This window comes from Pantherophis guttatus, chromosome 3, assembly GCF_059756535.1.
Source record: "Pantherophis guttatus breed Tessera chromosome 3, ASM5975653v1, whole genome shotgun sequence".
In the NCBI taxonomy this organism is placed as follows: Eukaryota; Metazoa; Chordata; class Lepidosauria; order Squamata; family Colubridae; genus Pantherophis; species Pantherophis guttatus.
This window is the reverse complement of record NC_142065.1, coordinates 48,352,144-48,373,693: the sequence shown is the minus strand read 5'-3', so window position 1 is coordinate 48,373,693 and position 21,550 is coordinate 48,352,144. Positions and strand designations below refer to the sequence as shown.

The 21,550-nt window shown below is 38.1% G+C and overlaps 1 protein-coding gene across 2 annotated transcripts; it reads left to right on the top strand.

The window, feature by feature from the left end:
- The first annotated feature begins 9,560 nt into the window (after nucleotides 1-9,560).
- TAF8 (TATA-box binding protein associated factor 8) lies at nucleotides 9,561-20,162 on the top strand. 2 transcript variants are annotated; one of them, XM_034415262.3, is made up of 8 exons: nucleotides 9,561-9,651; nucleotides 11,831-11,987; nucleotides 13,445-13,543; nucleotides 14,435-14,497; nucleotides 15,431-15,555; nucleotides 15,860-16,007; nucleotides 17,322-17,464; nucleotides 18,574-20,162. In XM_034415262.3, the coding sequence occupies exons 1-8, from the start codon at nucleotides 9,580-9,582 to the stop codon at nucleotides 18,715-18,717; spliced, it is 951 nt and encodes a 316-aa protein (XP_034271153.3). In that variant the 5' UTR covers nucleotides 9,561-9,579; the 3' UTR covers nucleotides 18,718-20,162. The 2 variants fall into 2 exon arrangements, with proteins under 2 accessions (XP_034271153.3, XP_087745647.1); XM_087889521.1 differs by having other exon boundaries at nucleotides 9,586-9,688.
- The last annotated feature ends 1,388 nt before the right edge of the window (nucleotides 20,163-21,550 follow it).

Here is a 21,550-nt window from a genome sequence, read left to right as displayed (position 1 = left end):
ACCAAATAATTTAATGTAGTCTTTTAAAAAGGCTGATAGAGAAATCCTCTATGTGAATTTAATAGGGACCTCTCTGTATTATTATTTCTGAATTTTAGGGAACTGTTCAGGTTGCCAATTTCTTATCTAGTCAGGAAAATAATTTCTCTCCTTAAGCATTGTGTTTTGGGAATTTTCCTCCCTCCTGACATGATGGGGAGAAGACCCTCTGATATTGGCATATTTTTTAAACTCAACCCCTTGTTTTAACCAAAAAGTCTACAGTATTTCCCTCTCTAAGCATTATAAAATTCTAATAATTTTATATTATTGCTTATTGTATAGCATGTCTTTTTTCCCAATCACCTGCCTACCCAGGGACAGTAGTGCATACTGATTGTTCACCAATCAGTGAACAATTTTTCTTCCTTCCCATCCATAGTTTCTTCATTCGCAGATTGTCTACAGAAAGAAAAATGATAGGACAAATAGTGGAAGTTTATAAATGGCAGATGTCAACATTTGGGACTCTCCTTAAAGCATGCGAAGCAAGCTATAACTGTTGTAACGGTAAATGACTCATCTGGAAACAAGCCAATAGCCAATTTTTTTGTGCATTCAAATTTACAGATGTTCCAAAACCAGCTTAAAGTCCAAATATTTAAAGACCACCTCCCTCAAAGCTATCTTACCAAAGCTTTAAATACCTGCTGGAGAGGCCCTGCTAGTAATCCCATTCATGACAAGGATAGGGCTTTCTCAGGAGGAAGGTCTCAGCTGGTGCCCATCCTTTGGAAACCTCCTCCAGAGCAAGGAGTCCTAATCTGCTATGCATTCAGGAAGGCTGTACAAATTATTCTGTTTCTTAGAGCCATTTGAATTTAATATGATTTTATTGCTGGATTTTCTTTTTATTGTTTTTGTGGAATTATTACAATGATTTTATGATAATATAATTTTATTTGGTATTTTTGTTGCTGTAAACTGCTGAAAGCCATTGGTAGAACACAAATTATTTAATAATAAATTAGGAAATGTGTAGCTGTCCTCTACACATTGTTTTGTTTGAACAACTGAAAGCAAGCCTGTTCACCCAAGGCAATTCTAGAGTAACACGTGCTTCAGGACCAATCTCCCACTTAGACTTTTAAAAATAAATTATGCTTAGCTTTTTGTGTATTGTCTTCACTGACACTGTTAGTTTTATTGTTTTCTTCTTATTCTTTTGTATATCTTTTTGGATTTTTTTCATGAAGAATTCCAGTATAAAAATAAAATAAACAACAAAACAGAGTAAGCTATCTTTTTAAAATGCACTTGCAGAGGCAGTCTATTTCATATTACCTGGCAAAAGAGCATAGATCAATGTTTCTTAAAATGTCTCTCAGGACTCCTGAGGGTCCCCCAAGACCAATCAAGGGTACTCAAAATTCAAATTTGCCAACTTATGTTGAAATCCCATCAAACAATTGTGAGAACCAGCAGTAGCAGTGAATACTTCACTGCTAGATTTCAATATTTAATGCAATACATATTGAAAAATATAACCCATACAAACAAACATCATTTTGGGATCCTGAGAGAAAATTTTTAAGAAACAGTGATATAGAATACAATAGATCGTATTCATTTCAGAAGTTCCTCTTTTTGGCTTGGTGCTTTGATCCAGAGACACAATCCCCTTAATTTGTGGGGTCCTTGATATTCTCTGAGATTGGCTGTTTTCAGACAGCAGCAAGACCACACCACTCAACCCTGAGCTACAACATTCTTTTCTATCAGACACACAATTTAATAGCCTAGAGCCACATGTGACTCATGGAAGCCTTCAATTTGGTCCAGCACAACTCCCTAAAGGCCAGAAATTAAAAAGGTTGATGTGATACAAAGGGAAAATGATTTAATTCATTGGGATGAATATTATTTGCTATGTTTAATTAATCAGTATAAATTAATTCAGTTAAAATTTATTTCTTGTCTTACATCTGTCCTTCATCCTGGCTCTGCCTATCTTTTGGAAAGTGATCTCTGGAATCCCATTCAGTGCTCACTATGAACCCCAAACAACTGCATGCTGCTGCTGTAAACACTTGTAAACATGCTTGTTATTTGATCACTATATGCCTATTCAGAAATAAAAATTTATGAATATGAGTACAATATGTTTTCTACATCTTATAGAACAAGGAAAGTTCAAGTAAATATGTGTAGGTATAAACTGTATGACTAGATCTGTGCTGCAAGCTATTTAAAACTGGATGCAAGATATGAAAACATTGCAAACTATTGTTCTAGATAACTTGAGAAAAAGGAATCACTCACCAAGAGTGCTAATAACTACTGCTAAGTAGGCATTCTGCATGAACCTGCAGTTTTATTGCTATAATATTTATTGTTAAATTAAAAACTTAGTCAAGATTCAGACGGCTAAACACACACAGCTGTAATGTTTTGAACACATTTTTCTCTACACTACATACCCTTCTGATGCATGAAATGAAACTCTTACTTTGAAATCAAATCAGACAATAGGCACACGATGTTTCCAATAGCTCACATACTAGTTGGTAACATCTTAATTTGAGCTCCCTTGATTGGAATATTATACAGAAGTTATTGAAAGACAGTAAAATCGACATCAACAATCTCACACCCTGCTCAAAGTTGTGACAGCAAGTTTAGGATTTTTGACTTTAACAATCAAGAAAAAACAATTTTAAAACTGGCATGCCATTGACTTCTTAAAAGTCAGGATGCCTGGTCAAGATTAGATGCCTGGAGGTAAATTTCTTATCGCTTTCTAAAAGGAGAAAAATTCAGAAGCATAACAAATAAAAGGTTGTGAATTTCATAGCTGAGACAGAAAACTACAAATGGGCAAATATGACCTAGAAATGTATGACTCTACCATATTATGGGAATCCCATAAGCCCTGCAGATGTTCATAATGAAATTATATTTAACTATTTGGAACAGAAAGAGAACATAGGCTATTTTTAAAAATTCTTTCACCAACATCACACCATAAGATGCTTTACCTTTTCTTTGCAACAGTTCCTAATAGCACAAGAAATCTCCATCAATACCTATCTCCAAGCAAACTCTTCTTTCACAGCAAAATAATGTAGAAAAATTGCAAGCAACAACTCTCTTCAGCTTTATGCCACCAGCCCAGTAAACACAAATGTTTGATCAGAAAAAAATATGTTCAAGATAGGAGCAGTAAGCTGTACATCAGGATTTAGGAGTTTTGATTTTCTTCAAAAATAAATGCTAAAATACTAAACTGTATGTATGCACATTAGGTAAATAGTGCCCTGTATACACAAATCAGAATTTTGATGTTTAAAAAGAATGAGAATGGGCATATAATCCTTTTCAAATTATCTGCATTTTTCATGCAAATACTATTATGGATAATTTCATTTCTTATGCACATCTGTTGAAGATGAAAACGCTTTATTTTTCTGAAATATTTCACAAAATATTCAGAAATATTTTACATGCAGGAAGGAGCATGTAAACACAGACACAAGGGAACAACAATAAATGCATGAGATAGTATATACAAGCACTTTAGTTTGGTATACATTCAAGATAAAATTGATTATGACTTGTCTCTAAACTTAAAATCTTAGTTAAGAGTGAGCCTACCAAAATTAATGGATTTAAGTTACTGCTGATTTAATATGGAAAATGACTAATTTAAATCACATAGATTTCATATGGTTCTACTATATGACTAAGTTTGGTTCCAACCTAATTACATATCATCTAGGACCAGCCAATGTCAGATCCGAATATAAAAAATGTGTACTGTTTTTTGAAGGAATATACTCTTTCTAATTTTTGGAACATGCACTCAAGTGTTTTGTTATTTACAGGTTAAAGAAACTGAGCAGCTTCCTACCTTATTGTTGACAGTCAACAGTTCTCCATTGTTTTTAAAAGCAGCATTTCCTATGTTCCAACTTATTTTTCAAAGTTCAAACTTCCTAATATTTTCGCTGCTATTAAACCTATGTTGCTTGGAATGGTGTTGCAATTTAAATGGACTCAGAACAACAGCTTTCTCTGATAGTTGTTTACATTTTTATGTTTCAGCATTCTCATTGGTTGGAGCAATACCTTCTCTCTGCCACATGTGTGATAGTTAAACAGGAAGTGGGGTGCTGAGGGGCTGTAAAACGTTTCCTGTTGTACAGTCTGCAATATACGCATACATGCTTTGATATTCAGAAGAGTTCTGCTAAAACAATCACTAACTTAGGAGAAAGCGAACCAGAAGATAATATATTTGACTAAAAGAGAAAATGAAACAGCACTGTAATTTTCCCATTGCAACAATGATCCAACCCCCCCCCCATAAAAGAGAGATGAGGATGTTTATAGAACGAATTTTTAAAATGTGCATATGTCCTGCAGAATGATGGACCTAAACATCTACTACTGAATTGTGAGATGTTTTGAGTCTATTCTGAGCAATGGGCATTGCTCAGATGATATAGTATATGAGACTAGATAGGAAATACGGTGTAAGAAAACTGACTGAAACCAAGCCCAAATGGATATTGACAAATTTGAGCAAATGATGGATGTGGAAAATCATCTTTTTGTAGCTTGAAAAATGGAGCCCTTTTGAAACTCCAGCTGTGTTTTTCACTTAGCAAGTGGCTCAGGGACATCAAATTATACTATCATGTACTGACTGGCAGACACTGATCTGAATGCACTGGCTCCTGGTTTTGAATATAAATGATCACTGTAGCTTTTGCCAAAAGTTATTTGAGTCTTTTTCCAAGGCACAGCTGTCCCATACAGAACTAGGAAAGAGGCTACTGTGCAGCACAATCATTCCAATTCCTTAAACTCCCTTTAGGCTTTGGAGCCCAGCAAGTAACTGAATAAGACAACCATCCTTTCTGCTCCAGCCTGCCTTCATACAGAGATACAAAACATATAATTTTACAAAGGGTTGTTTCTTCTCTTCACCCTTATGTTAAAAACTTTTTAAAATAAAAGTATTAAAAATAGAGGAGCTTTGTCCCTCTGTACCCTAGAATATCCTAAACAGCGGCTCAAAATAACCACTTCTTTAAATGACCATGGGAGGCAGGTAACAGAATATTACTGGAATGTTGCCACAGTTCTCTGCCATTTGCTCAATAATTTTGTTCTTTTCTGTGCATATTTTCCAGGAATTCTGAACACACAAAGATGAGCATACAGAGTAGATGGGATGGGAGGCCATATACATAGGACTTTTTCTTCAAATAATACTTGAATACTGGCCAATATCAATGGATGGAACACTATCCTGCTGCTGAACTATCTACACTTACATAAGTTACATTTATGTAGCAAACATTTCAAAATACCACCCAACAATCCATGTTTCTTGTAATTTTCAGAAGATATATAAAAATATGTATGAAAGCAAATGTATATTTGGAAGCTAGCAAGATGTAGTAGTTAAGAACTCAAAATCATAGGGAAGGAAGGGAACTTGAGGGTCTTCTAGCCCAACCTCCTTCTCAAGACAGGAGTCTTGTACCATCCCAGCCAAATGGTTGCAGTCTATATTTGAAGATTTCCAGTTATGGAGTACCCATAGTCCCAGGAAGCATGTTATTCCATTGATTCTCTCACTTTCAGAAAATTTCTCCTTACTTCTAGGTTGTATCTCTCTTTGACAAGCTTTTACCCATTACTTCTTTTCCTGGCCTCTGGTGCTCTAGAGAATAAGTCAATCCCCTCTTCTTCATAACAGTCCCTCAAGTACTAGAAAACAGTTATCAGGTCCCCAGTGATCCTTTACTTTGATAGCCTAGACATGTATAGGTCCCTCAACTGTCTGTCATACGATTTAGCCTTATCATCTTTGTCTTCTCTGCAACTTTTCAGGGTCTCAAAATCTTTTTTGTATCATAGTGACCAGAACTGGATGAAATATTCCAAGTGTGATCTCACCAGTGTGGTGTAAAACGGATCACTTCTCATTGTCTTGTCATTATCTCTCTATTGATGCAGCATTAGTTTTTTTGGCAGCTGCAGCAAATGCTGGATCATACTTAAATGTTGGTTTACTAGGACACCTACATCCCTCTTACAGTTACTGCTGTTGAACTAGGTACCATATATTCTATATCTGTGCATTTGGTTATTCCTGACTAAATTATACAGTATTCTCAACCACAGAAGCTCCCTGGATGATTTTGGACCAGACTCTCTCTCTCTCAGCCCAACTTTATAGGATTGTTGTGGGTAAAAAAAATAGGAAGAGCCATTTTATGAGCAAAACTCAAACCAAAAGATGGGCTATAATAATTGTGGGTTGGAAAATAAGACATAAGTAATACAAGAAAATTATATAAGTGGTTAAAATTTATCTGGACCCCTCTGTAAAATCACAAACAAGGCATGGCTATTGCATAATATTTTAAAAACATTATCTGGATACATTCCAGATCATGGAAAGTCCTGAGGACATTAATGAAATATGCTCTTGAAATCTTTTTCCACTTACCCTTCCTCACAGAGTCTAGCATCAGCTCTTCATTGCCTTTCAAGCTTTTGAGCTTTAGTGAGGCTTCAGACGCCTTGGTAGTTCTTTCAAAAGGAAAGATGCTTGATACCTTTGCAGCTTCCTCTTGTACGATCTTGGAATTTTTGGCATGCAACATTGTGGAAAAGCAGGCTATTTAACAAAATTGCAGGCATCTGTGCTGCTTTCTTTTCCTCCCATTTAAGCCTTTCCCTGAGGGTCAGCATGGCAGAGTTGTCAATAAAACTGCAACGTTGACCCAGGTGGGGGAAGAGAGTGTTTTGTAGTTTTGCAGCCACCAGCAAACAAGGTACCCTGGGCATTAACAAGAAAAGAAGGAATCTCAAAAAAGAAGGGATTTAAGGCAGAACAGGCTTAAGAAAGAAATGATGAAGCATGCTAGTAATAGTATAGAACAGATTATAAGCAGGTAATTGTAATAGAATAATAGTTATTAAATGGTAATAGTATAGAGCATAGTATAAGCTTTGTCATGGTATAGTGTAATGGTATTTATTTGTTAAATTTGGAAAGCATCCATCTTGCTAATAAGCAACTAGGCAGTGTACAATTAAAACAAAAACAAATTGTATTCCAATGGGAGGCAATTAAAACGATAGGGTCCGCAACTTGGGTGTCCTCCTGGATTCTCGGCTGTCCTTAGAGGACTATCTGACGGCCGTAACCAGGGGGGCCTTCACACAGGTGCATCTTGTGTGCCAGTTGCGCCCTTTTCTAGACCGGGATGCCCTCGCCACGGTCACTCATGCCATTGTTACCTCTAGGTTGGACTACTGTAACACCCACTACATGGGGCTGCGCTTGGGATGCGTCCGGAGGCTCCAGCTAGTCCAGAACGCAGCCGCGCGGGTAGTTACGGGGGCGTCTAGATACTCCCATGTAACACCTCTCCTGCGTGAGCTGCACTGGCTGCCGGTGGTGCTCCGGATACATTTCAAGGTGCTGGTACTCACCTATAAAGCCCTTCATGGCTTAGGCCCGGGATACTTGCAGGATCATCTCCAGCCGCTCTCTCACCGCCCTGTGCGCTCTCACAGAGTCGGCCTCCTCAGGGTGCCGTCAGCCAAACAATGTCTGCTGACGGCCCCCAGGAGGAGGGCGTTCTCTGTGGGAGCCCCGACCCTCTGGAATGGATTGCCCACCGAGCTCAGGATAGCCCCCAACCTTCTTTCCTTCCGTCGCGAGCTGAAGACGTGGCTCTTTCGTCAACTCAACTGATCTGTTTGGGGATACACTGTCATAATTTTAAACTGTTTTTAATAGGGTTGCTGATTTTAATTTTATTTCATTGTGATTTGTATTGGAATTTGTCATTTTGTAAGCCGCCTTGAGTCCCTAGGGAGAAAGGCGGCATATAAATCGCAATAATAAATAAATAAATAAATAAATAAATAAATAAATAAATAAATAAATAAATAAATAAATAAATAAAACAAGGATAAAATTAATAAAGTTAAAAGGGCCTTCAAGACACCAACCCAAAGTTATATGCTCCTTTGTGAACCCAAGTGAGTCGGAAAAATGAGATCTTCAGATATTTCTCAATGGCCAGGAGAGTGGGTGCCCACCACGTATTACTTAGTAATAGTTTGGGGTTGCAAAAGAATAGAAGAGAGTCGCAAATCACTTTTATATGATTTTACAAAATAAACTATTTTCCCAAACCTTATAGGGAGATATAAAGAAAGCCCAGTACTTTTGTTTGTCTCTTGAAACTGGGTCAGTCTAATTAGGTATAGTTTAAGAAATAACCAGTAATAATTGGTGATAGTGCTGGGATTTTCTCAGACTCAAAGGATTCATTAAGTACTATGCATGAAAAGTAAAAAATCTATAGAAAAACATAGCTGCCTCTTATAAGACCTGCCTGGATCTTTTGGCATTCAACATGAAGAAAAGTAATGATGTAAGGGAAGGCGATACAAAGAATTTATTTTGCTTCTGTTTATGGATAAGGAGAATTCTGTTGGGTTCTTGGTGCTCTAGTGGGGTTGTTTTCTTGCAGAGTTTTAATGACCAGGCTATGTAACATCAGTGTGATGAAGAATGGGGTTTGCTGGGTGCTCATTTTGGACTACATAAACACTAACACACAAATGATAACTTCAAGAACCAATTAGAATCATAACTCCAGACCACATAAAAGTATGCTGATAACTACCATCAACATTACATCTCTAAGACAAACTAAAAAAAGGGGAAAAAAACCCTGTGAACCAAACCAGCCTTGGAAACAGAATTCAAAAGAATAGGACTCACTGACCACAGACACCAAGAAAACATATAATACACATTTTTAGGCAGCAGGAGGTAGAAACAACGGTAGTGTGGAAGGGTCCCTTGTGTTCTTATACATATGGATAAAGCTGTATTTTATCAGAGCCACACACTCTAATGTAGCTTAATAGTTAATATTTAAATGTAACAGATGAATATAGCAAATATCTTAAACATTGCATTCATCTGGAATTAAATTAGTTTTAACATGGCACAAGTTTGTGAAGCTACTCTCTAACAAACATGTTGTCCTCAGCTTGCAAATGTGTTCGAGCTTTGCACTGACATTTCACGACGGTGCATTTCGAAGGTATTGTTTCATTGGGACCATTATTTATTCTGCCCCCTCCCCAGGACAGATAATACGTCAGGAATCAAATGGCTAATTATCAACAATTATCGACCAAATCAAATATTCAAGACACTGATCACAGCTTTTCCTAAATGTATGGCCCACTAAATGCACGGAATGGTGTGCTGGGAATTCCGAGAGCTGCGCCTGTATAAGGGCAGCAATACCCAATTACAATTACATTCCTATCGGTTCACTTGGCTTCAGACTTATGGGAACGATAGTTAAACCTACTCATTACTTTACTGAGTTTGTTTTGTTTAACTTTAAACGCATTCCCATCCCGCGTTTTTAAGGCGGAGTAACAGTTATCACACCCCAATTCCCCGTAGGACCTAAAACGCGCTTTCAGCCCGCCCTCCACGCCTGGAAACTACAAGTTCCACAAGACACTGCGCAGCGGCGCATGCTCATATATACTCCCTATGAATCCAAGATGGCAGACCCGGGGACTGGTGGGTCTAGTACCTTTAGCACGGTAAGGATGGATTCCGGGAAACTGATTTCTTTTTGTGGTACGTCCTGTACCTTAATCAAGTTGCGTTCGTGTGATCAAGTAGCCTTCTCGGGCTCACCTCGCAGCGTCTCGGTTGGGACGGCGCGAGGTTCCGAGCAGAGGGGATTTCTGTTCGGACACAGAATCTTTAGAGGCGAGCCATTTATGATTTGCGGAATCCTTTGATTCTGATTGGCTCCAGAAACTGTCTATCTTCCCCCCCCCTTTCAAACGGTTCCGAGTCGAGGGACGGAATTAAGTTGCTCGGTCGGTTTCCCGAGTGTCTGCAAAGGGCGTGATAAACGCCTGGCAGGTACGATGGCATCCCAAACAGGCGCACAGCCATCCGAGATCGGCTTCCTAAACAAGCATGTTTAGGAAGCCCAAACTTTCAATGCATCTCTTTCCCCCTTTTATTTTACTAGCTCTTTACACAAGCGTTGTCCACCTGGTGTAATGTGCAACAGTTCTTTCATTCATAAACTTAAGGATGGATCTCTCCTTGAGCGAAAATGCTACTAGATTTAAAAGCTGTTCTATGGCAATGCAAACTCTGTCCCTTTTCATACGTGTGTGCAACTTCATGACAAAAAAGATGAAATTTAGATTTAGTGCAGCTGTGCCTTTTGGCACATTCTGAGGAAAACCCTAGATTTTCCTGGGATTGCATAGTAGTTTAGGAATTTAGGAAAGTACAGAGCGTACCACGAGTCAGACTCCATAGATCAATCGCTATATTTTTATTTTATTCAAAGAAAAATACTATACTTAGGAATCTTTAGCAGTGTCATGGGTCAAATAAGTAAGGGAGTGTTTAAAAGAAAATGGCAACCAATTCATTTATTGGTTAATTTATTCAGTTAAGTTGCTCTGGTGGCACAGCAGACTAATTAACATCCACTTACATCTGCTGCCTGCAATTACTGCAAGTTCAAATCTCACCAGGCTCAAGGTTGACTCAGCCTTCCATCCTTTCTAAGGTAGGTAAAATGAGGATCCAGATTATGGGGGCAATAAACTGACTTTGTATAAATATACAAAAGTATGAAGGCTATTGCTTAACGCATTGTAAGCCACCCTGAGTCTCTGGAGAAGGGCGGCATATAAATCAAATAAAAAAAAAAATTTAAAAAATGTAATTTGTATAATTATGGGATCAAACTTTTGGCACACCCTGCATATATCAGCATTTAGGAAGTGGTAAAAGAGTGGTGACATATGATTGCACCCTGCCTAATACCTCTATACTCAAAACAAATATTTTCCTGAGCCTGCGAGGCTACCATGTAAGATCAACAAAAGCAAAACTCAACCAGATACAGAGGAGGTATCCATGGTGGGTTCAAAGGATCTCTTGACTTCTTTGGATCTGAATACTGTACATTGCCAATGTGTCTCCTTGAAACTTTTTTTAAAGTGCATCCTCCATCAGCAGAGTTGTCATAGTGTTGACTTCTGGTGACTAAACTGTGTGGATAATTTGTGTAACCTTAGACTAATCGGTCAACCGGAACTTGGTATGAGAAGAGGAAAACAATGCATATTTTAGCAATATTATTGTTTTTATGTCAGGTTTCATGACTTAGTAGGAGGGAGCATTTTTAACGGTTAAATAAGATTCTGCTATCTCCAAGTGCTACATTAATAATTTGTAATTGATTTTTATTTTTAATTGTACATTATGTAAACAGATCAGAATATCTGAAATTTGAGTGGCATGTAAATTATATAAACAATTTTTAGGTATAGTCACTGAAAAGTGGATTGAGAAGAAAATGCCTGGGTCATATCAGAAATAGTTTGGGAGCAACTTTTCTGACTAACAGAACTTTAGTTAGAAACTCCTGATTTTTTGCTATTCAGACTATGATTTACTGCTATTCACATATAGCAGTAAGCCATAGTTGGCTTTGCAGGAGTATTGGGTTAATAGGATGTGCAAACATACACATAATGGCTTAATATTATGTGCAAGTTAATCCATTATGTCTTGTTCAGCAAATCAGACTGAAAAATCCTACTTTAGTGTGAGGTGTGAACCAGACTTTTGTAGACTTTTTAGTTAATAACCAAAATCACTCAGTAATTACCCTTGTCATTTTCTGCATTTTTTGAGTTCTTCTTTCATTCATTCTGTTTTACCTGTTTTCTCTTTCAATAGCGATCAGGTAGTAAACATTCTACAACCCCAGCTGATAATTACTATCTGGCTCGAAGAAGGACTCTCCAGGTAGTAGTTAGTTCATTGTTGACAGAGGCTGGATTTGAGAGCGCTGAGAAAGCTGCTGTAGAAACCATGACAGAGATGCTTCAGAGCTGTGAGTATTCCCAATTATGTAATAGTGGCTTAAATAATTTTTCCTCTGTGAAATCCATTAGTGTTTGAGAAAACAATTACCAAAACTGAATGAATAGCAAAAACACAGGCACTTCCACTCTCTGTAATTCTGTTTATTTTGGAGCGTCTTGAAAGAATTCAGCAGTGTTGGCTACATCTTCTGTGATTTTGCCAAATTAGGACCACAGTTTTGTGTGGGAAGACAGACAAGGCATATGAGAAGAAGACTGAGCAATCTTCCTACTCCATCTTGTGTTCGTTATTCTGTCAACATTTATTTTGAAAAACTCAAATTCTTTGGTCAGTTTCTTGACATTCTTATTTAAACAAAGGAATTGTTGTGGTGTTCTTTTGCCTCATAGATCCCTCAGAAAAATAAACTTAAGCATCTGGTTGTTTACATTTATGTTTGTTGGTGACAAATGGATACTGGGAATTTGTTCTTCTCTTTACAAATGTTCAGTGTACATACTTTTGGGATTTGTAATAGTAGGAATGGTTTCTGCCCTTTAATAACATTAATTGTTGTAGACTTGCTAAATATAGAATGGGGCGTCTTGATTGATTCTATTATTTTTATAGAATTATTACCATTTATCATTATGATGAACAAATCATGGAATTCATTGCTTGCTTTAATTTTCAATTTAATTCAATGTACAATTTAATCTGTAAAATCATAGAAACATTCACAACTGCTGCATACAAGATTATTCTTTGGTGTAATGGTGTTTTCATCTTGATTATGCTTGTAAGATTATGTAACTAGTTTGTTACATCCAGCTCAAACTATTATCAGTATGTGAGTGTATACATATACATGCATACAGTTAGGAATCCTTTCACTTTATAATGAAACATATCCATTTTTCTTTAAAGTCTAGTTTTTTTTTTTTTTTTTTTTTTTGGCAATTCCTGAAACATAAAAATAAACCTCTTTGGTCAGCCTTTCTTATTTTGTATTTACTTTAAGGATATATCTTACAAAATGGTAAAAGACTCATGTTCCAAAATACTATGAATTTTTATATAATATAAGGAGACTAATAGCAGTTTTATCCATATCTCTCTTGCTTGGCAATCTAAACACTGGAGGAGAGGAGAATTATGTTTTTATTCCATCTTTATGGTTTATAAATATCTTGATGAGGTGAATATCCCAATGTGCCTTCACTCCTCCTTTTTCCCCCAAAAGCAACCCTGTGATGTGAGTTGGACTGAAAGAATGGGATTGGCCCAAAGTCACCCAGCCAGCTTTTAAAGCTAAGGCAGGATTAGAATTTACAGTCTCCTGCTTTCTAACGTAGTTCCTTAACCACTAGACCAAATTGGCTTTTCAGAGATTTAGATTCCTTAATTCAGAAGTGGGCTGATGTTGAACATGTAAGTGACTCTCATTTTCAAACTTAAGTACTGTGGTGAACTCTCTTTTGTCAGATATTTCCGAAATAGGGAGGAGTGCCAAGTCTTTTTGTGAACATACTGCAAGGACACAGCCAACCCTTTCAGATATTGTGGTCACCTTAGTTGAAATGGGTAAGTACCAAGTCAGTGGATTTATTTTCATGTTCCTGTGCTGTAGCTGCAGGAGTAGATTTGTATCTGTGGCTTATTGACATGGCTTATCTACATAGGATATACAATTGATTTCTTCAAAATGAATCCTAGATTTACTGAATCAAATCATGAAGATTAGCAACCAGAGAATTTTATTGAGCTTTGGGATGCCTTTTTTCAATCTGGGGTCTTTGAGTGCCCTTTTAGTCCATCCATTTGTCCCCCTTTTTCTGAGCAGGAGAGCTAAACTATGTTTATATAGGGTTTTGGAGAGATGATGTACATCTTGCAATATAATATTCAATGTAAATACTTATGTAGTAATATTCAGTATGAAATAGATTTTACACATATTTTTCTGCAATCTGATAAAAGAAAAGCATCTGAGTGCAGATCATGTGCACATGGATACTATGTCAGAGCAGCTGAAGACAACATAATCCCTTTTCAATTTTGTTGAAATAGGTAGATCCTATTTTGTGATTGACTATACATGTGATTGACTGCTTTTTTAGGAGATGCATATCAACTTGTCAGAACAGACTAATATATTTGGATATATTCTTGCTGTACTGGCCCGGGTCCTCTGTAGAACTCTGTAGAGCAATATTTCCTAGCTGGGCAACTTCCAAGTAGATTGTCTTCAGTTCTCATAATTATCCAACTAGTATAGCCATTGCTAAGAATCCTGGGACTCGAAATCCACAAACTGAAAGTTGCCCAGTTGGGAAATATTGTGGTAGAATCAAGAGAGGGGAATAGATTGAATATTGCTGTATGTTCCCTCAGCCCAACTAGTGCATCTTAATTAATTTCAAATGCATTCTGGATCTGACTTGCTCAAATGCTTTTTCTTTCTGTATATTTTAGGCTTTAATGTGGAAATGCTCCCTGCATATGCTAAACGTTCCCAGCGGATGGTGATCACTGCACGTATGTAAGCTGTTGTCTAGTATCCTGTTATTTCTTTGTGTATTTCCTAAGAAGTGGTTCAAAAGTATGCTTAGATGATTTAGGATTGTGCTGATTTCTCTTTAATATGGTATTGTATTCTCAAAGGTAAGCTTTTCTTGGAATCACCTTTCTTAACTATTTATATAGAATGAAAGGTTAGCCTAGCTGACTTATGTCTATTGTACATTACATGGCTTCTCACGCTATTGCATTAATCTTTTATTAGAAATTTCTGTGGTACTCTAAAGCAATACATATCTGCAGTTTTAAGCAGATTTAATGGCCATCAAACTTCTGTTGAAATCAGTAGTTAAAGGAGCATCTGGCAGACCTTTAAGAATCTCCCATTGAAGTCAGAGTGTCGAATAGTCCAGGGTGGGACTATTTATCCTGATTCAGGACTGATAATAGGTATGGGATGATCCCATTTTTAGAACATCCCATTTTTAACAGCCATTAGAGGACCTCTGTCCTCTGCTTAGAAGATAGCTGTGCCCCATTCTTGTCACCTATCATGTCAATTAAGGAATTTAGAATGGGGCAGTTGAGCCCTGAATATAAACTGGTTGTATACGGATCTTGTTATCCTTTTATCCATGTTCCTTGTTATTAAACTTGAGAAGATGGAAAAAGTATATGGTGACACTGGATTGATGATCAAAGGAAAAGAGTTCAATGTAGAATTTTCTATGGTTTGATGGTTTCAAATTAGTTAGCATGTGTTATTTCAGGATTGGTGTGCATTAAATATTTTGCTTTTTCATATTCTGCTTCCTGAACAATGTTCTTATTCCATTTGTCTGAACAAGTTGTCATATTAGATGGCAGAGCCATTGCATTATTTTTCTTTTCAGTTGACTGATAGCATCGTAGTAGAAGTTGTCATCATCAAATTTCCATTTTCAATTGCAGCACCTGTAACAAATCATCCTGTCACCCCAAAAGCCTTGACAGCCGGACAGAACAAACCTCATCCTTCTCACATCCCTAGCCATTTCCCAGAATTTCCGGATCCTCATACTTACATCAAAACACCAGTAAGTCTTACATAAAACAGTCATAAAGTATTGTTAAAAACACATAAAGTGATACAGGACTATATGCAGTAGAAATTTCCCTTAGTATTAAATGTGTGGTTGTATATTTCAGTTTCCTAGAATAGAAATTCTTTTCTGCTATTTTTGGAAGACATGCCATGAATAAAAAGCTTTGATTCTCCATTAGATGTGCATGAGTGACTGGCTCTTTGCCCCCCCCCCTGCCCCCCCAGTGAGTGGGAGAAAGGCATGTGATAAGTTAATGCATAGTCCTTATTTCTGTTTTCCCTTCCTTTGCCTACAGACCTATCGGGAGCCTGTACTGGATTATCAGATTTTACGAGAAAAAGCTGCTTCACAGAGACGAGATGTTGAAAGAGCTTTGACCCGCTTCATGGCAAAAACTGGAGAGACACAGAGTCTTTTCAAAGATGATGTCAGCACTTTTCCTTGTAAGAGGTGTCTAAGCTGCAATTGGGGGGAGAATACATTGTTTCAGTACAATGCTTAGTGCTTAGGATCAAAGGCAGGTCACTTTTTTTTACAGCTGAGTGTCATCTATATATATTGTCGAGATGGTGGAGATAGTGGGAACTAAAATTTTTGGAAGGTTTCCTTTTGTGTGTGTTTTTGAGATGTGTAAAATATGTTTACTAAGCCTAGCAGAGCATGTTAGGTCTAGAGCAGTGATGGCTAACCTTTTCCCGACTGAGTGCCCAAAGCGCGTGCTGTGCGTCTGAACCCCCAAAATGCAATGCGCGTGTGGCGCCCGTGCATGCGTACATGGCTCCCCATGTGCACCTCCCACATGCACTCCCCTCATGCGTCCCTCCCCTGCGCATGTGCCTCCCGCATGCACCCCGCACATGTGCAGCAGAGACCCAAAGACCATCTGGCCGGCGGGAGGTGTGCGCACATGCATTGCAGAGCTGAGCTGGGGCGACAGCTTGCATGCCCACAGAGAGGGCGCTGCGTGCCACCTCTGGCACACGTGCCATAAGTTGTTATCATGGGTCTAGAAATTAAGGTGCTGGACCAGGAGTGGGGAAACCTAAGTTCCAGCACTGCCTTTAGCATGGAAACCATCTACACCATCAGCCACCCCCAATGTAGAAGCCCCCTGATGGGCCCTCAGGCCAAGTGTCAAGCTTTTAGATTGTTCAGGGGAAGGCCAGGAATATGGGGGCAGATCTCACTTCTGATGGGAGAATATTCCAGAGGGTGGGGCCCGCAGCAGAAAAGGGTCTGAAATTCTTTGGCTGACAGGATCTGAAGTAGGCCCTTTCCACTGGAATGAGAGGGGCAGGTTAGTCCCATTGGGGCAGGTGGTTCCTCAGGTACCCTGGATCTATCTCAGGGCTTTAAAGGTGATGACCAACACCTTGAATTGGACCCAGAAACAAATAGGCAGTGAGTTCAGCTCACATAGCAGTGTCATGTATCACCTGGGGGAGCTCCAGAACTGTGCCACTGTGTTCTGTACTAGTTGTAGATTCCGAATACTCTTTAAAGGTAGCTCTGTGTAGAGCCCCGTGTAGAGCACTGTTAACAGATATTCAACAATAACATCCATTACAGACAGAGCTGCAGTATAGCTCTTCACAGCTTGTATGGCAATAAATGATCCAAAATAATCTGCTTCTTTCTTTTTAAAACCAACTTTCTTCCTTTGCTTCTTATATTTTAGGCTGATTATCTGAGAGAAGAATCTGAAATCACTTTTTTCTGATTGGTTTCTAAAATCATTTCTCCTTCTTTATCTTCAGTGATAGCTGCCAGGCCTTTTGCAATACCCTACCTGACAGCTCTGCTTCCTTCTGAATTGGAGATGCAGCAGATGGAAGAGACTGATTCGTCTGAACAAGATGACCAGACAGACACAGAGAACCTCGCTCTACAGATGAGCATGGTAGAACTCAAGATGTTTTGTTTAAGTCGGTGTAATATAAACTCTAAATTTCTGCAAATTCTGTATTGAATTGCCACCTTGTAAATGAAATTTGTGGATCACGTCCAAATTTTTACTTAATACCAGGTGCAAAAAATGCTTTAAAGTTACAGGAAGTCCTCCATTTATGACCACAACTGAGCCCAAAATTTATGAGTCAGTTGCCAAGCATCCAAATTTTGATCACGTGACCATGAGGATGCTGCAGCAATCATAAGTGGGAAAAATGGTCATAAGTCACTTTTTTCTTTGCTGTTGTAACTTTGAACAGTCACTAAGTGTGCTGTTGTAAATGGAGGACTACCTGTATATTCTTCTCTGTTTTGGGGCAGCTTTTGATCTACAGAAGAGTGAACCTGCTCTATAAGGGAAGAGAAATGTAGAAAGGAAACATACCCTTGGTTTTGATTGGAACAGACTTACGTTGCTGCAGTCTGATCCAGGTTTATACTGATGATAGATGAGAGCTATGCTTCCATCTTCATTTGGCTGGAATCTGGCATGTGGGTTAACAGGTGGATTAAATGGAGAGTTTTCCAGAAAAAAAAACTTGTGGACAATTAAATATATAGCATTACAAGATAGGGATCATTGGTTTAATTGTTTGAGAAAGACGATATCTATTCTCCATCTCCCTTAGCAGTTGGGTAAGCTTTGCCTATGGCAACATCATCCATTAGTAGAAGCTATCTGGTTAAATGTTAAAGTGGCAAAATACCCATTTAAAAACAAAATGATGCCAGATCACTGGAGTTCAGAGTAACACATCAAAAATACATAAAAAGCAGGATTATTGCATGATTACCTCATTTTCCCCTCTTCCTCAACAGCAGCTTTGAATCCTAAAAAGTGAGCCTCATCAATGCTTAGTCTTGTACTACTTTAATTCCAGAATGTTTTTTTTTCTAATTATTCAGCAGAAGGCATCGTATTCTCTGGGATGTACCAGGGTTGTGTGCCTGTTGCATGGGGTCCTGTATATTTGTTTCTCTTCCATCTTGGTTTTTCTTATGGATACTGATTTTTCAGTTTTGAATCTGATAATATTCACTTTATGTCTTATCTGCCAGGATGATTCAGGAGCTGAGAAGGAGAATGCATCAGTACTTCAACATAATACCTCCCTTTCTGGCAGTCGAAATGGAGAAGAGAACTTGATAGACAATCCTTACCTCCGTCCAGTGAAGAAGCCCAAGATTCGTAGGAAGAAGTGAAGTGAATAAATCGATGGAGCAAAGTAAGAAGGAACAGTTTCTCGTGATCTCTGCACAGTTTAAATAGGGCACTGGAAAGGCAAAACAGCCCTCCTGGTTAAGAGCCAAGTGGAAATACTGGACTCCCCAGTTACTGTTTTCTTTATCTCCAAGCAATTTGTGATAATTTAAGGTGAAATCTGAAAGAATGTCTTAGAAGCACCGATGGCTACATGGATTGAAATGTGTCTCTGCATAAGAATAGTATGCTGCTAGTTTACAGTAGCTGCTGCAGCTCTTCATCCTCAGGAAAATCTTCTTTCCAAGAAGTGCAAATGGATCATTTGGGGCACTGCAAAAGTTTGTCCTCTCATTTTGCCAAGTACAGAACTCCAGAACTGGAATTCCTTCTTGTTTTCTAGCTCTTTGGTTTCATCCCACATTGTTGAATACAATTTACCAGGGGTAGAAGTGGCCTCTGGTGCCAACTGGATATCTACTGTTGTGCCTTTAAAAACTGAGGCTGTTCAGAATTACTCGGCTGACTATTTCTCAAGGTCTAGAAATATCTGAAATGGAAGGTTTGGACTAATACTTCCTCTAGAATGCGCTATTGGGAGAGGAAAGAAGGGACAGTGTTGTCCAGCTGTAGACACAAGGTTGCTAGCACATTTAGTTTAAGAATAATTTCTGCAAGTGCATTTATAGTTCAGCACATTGACTGTAACTCTTCTGTCTGGCTTCATACAGCCCAGAGTATTTTGTTTGGATTCTGAGTTTTTGTAAGTTTGTATTTTCTGTAATTTGTCAGAATTATTTTATATCCATCTCTTATTTCCAGTATTCCTCTATAAAGCAAGGTGCACATAAAAAAACTGAAGTTTCAGGAATCCCATTTGCTATCTGATTTGTGAAAACAGAAATATATTTTTAAAAGTGTCTTTCAGAAAATGCCTTTTCTATAGGGGACAGAAGTAATAGAGCTACAGCTGTTACGTTTTCCCTTCTATTCTAAAATGGCAGCAGCTGCATTTCATTGAAAAGCTTTAATGTTGATTTTCCAGCAGTTGGTACTTGCTGTCTGGGAATTTTGAGGTTTCAGTTTTAGCCTTTACTTTTAAAAAAGTATACAGAAACAGTTCTGTTACTGGCTTTCACTGGCTGATAAACCTTGTGGCCCATTGGGATTTTCTGCTATTTCCCTGATTGAAATGTAAGATGTACACTTAATTAAGGAAAATATCATGACTTCTATCATTATATTGCAATGTTCTTCAAAGCATGTTTTGTCTCCGAAATGAAGGGACCATTCCTTATTCTGTTTTCTCTTAGTGCTCTGATTTTTCAGCACTGTGGTTGGTAGTAAGGTGGGGGCATTGATTAAAATCTAAGTAAAGAAATTTAGATTCTACTGACCATGTGTGTTTCTGTATCTGCTCTCAAAAATAAAATAATTTTCTCTTATACGTTTAAACTATCAAGAGTCTGAAAGGTTTAAAAAAGAATCAAATGCAGAAGAAAAAAGATGTTCTGAGCCAACAACGGCTGTTACACTCCATTTACTCTTTTATTTGATCAGAGAAAGTTGTTTAGCTACAGTGTACATATTATAAGCATATAATATGTGCACTGTTTATAAACAATTTTATATAATTAATGTGTGTGTGCGCAAGTGTCTTTTAATGACCCCATAATCACTTGCATCAGGGTAGAGTTGGGGCAACTGAAATGGATCTGTAAAATGAAGACCAGATTGTTGGGAGCAATATGCTGACTCTAAACCGCTTAGAGAGGGCTGTAAAGCACTGTAAAGCGGTATATAAGTCTAAGTGCTATTGCTCAATGTCAGAAAAAATATCCCTAGTTTCTGGTTGAACAGAAGAATAAAGTGTAAAACTTCAGATCAACTGAATCTGAAAGGGGAAACAAGAATACTGTAACAATATTGCCCAAAGCAATATTGCCCAAATGCCTTTAACTTCCAAATTATTCCATCTTGAAGGCAAAACTGAATTACACTGTCTATTGTTTAGAAGATTATATTTGCTGTGGTTTGTTCTGGATTATCTTTGTTGGGGTTTGTTTTGCCTGTTCCAAACCTGTGAAAACTCAGGTTAATACTAATCTTTAATTATTACTCATAGGAAAGACTTGTTAATCTCCAGATATAATGTGAATTCAGGTTGTTCAATGTAAGATAAATTGCAATGAATCATTTGGGAGAAAATTCTTAACCAGACTCATGACTATTGCACATTGTTTGCAGTACATTCCTATACTGCAAATGTGAATTGTAACAGTTATCTACATACTATACTAAAACTCTCATGATCTTTAAGTGTCCAATATAGTGCATTTTAGGGCAGCAATATTTGAATGACCTCAAATGCAGAACGTGTCCAAAATCCAGGACCCACAACTCCCAAAGGAATGAAATTCGGGGACGTTGTGGCGGCTTCATACTATTGGCTGCTGTTAGGGTTCACATGATTTTCATTTTCAACTTTCCATGACAATTTCCAAACCAGTTTTGCAATCCCACCCAACTTGTCTGCTGGAAGGGGAAGGGGAAGGGAAAGAAGGGCCAAATAAAGAAGGAACCCCCAGTTCACTTTCCCTGACCTGCATTGCCCCCTCCGCACCTTCTCTGATTCATACAGCATCTCTTGTGTTTGTCTGTGCACCCTGATGCATGTTGTGCTCCAATGTGGTTTCCCTGACTTGTATGGCACCTCATAGGCACCCCCATGCAGCTTTTCCGCCCCCACAACTCTTCCCTGGGCTGCATAACACCTCTTGTGCACTCCAGGCACTCTTCCTGACCCATGCAGCCCCTTCAACATTTGCATTGCCC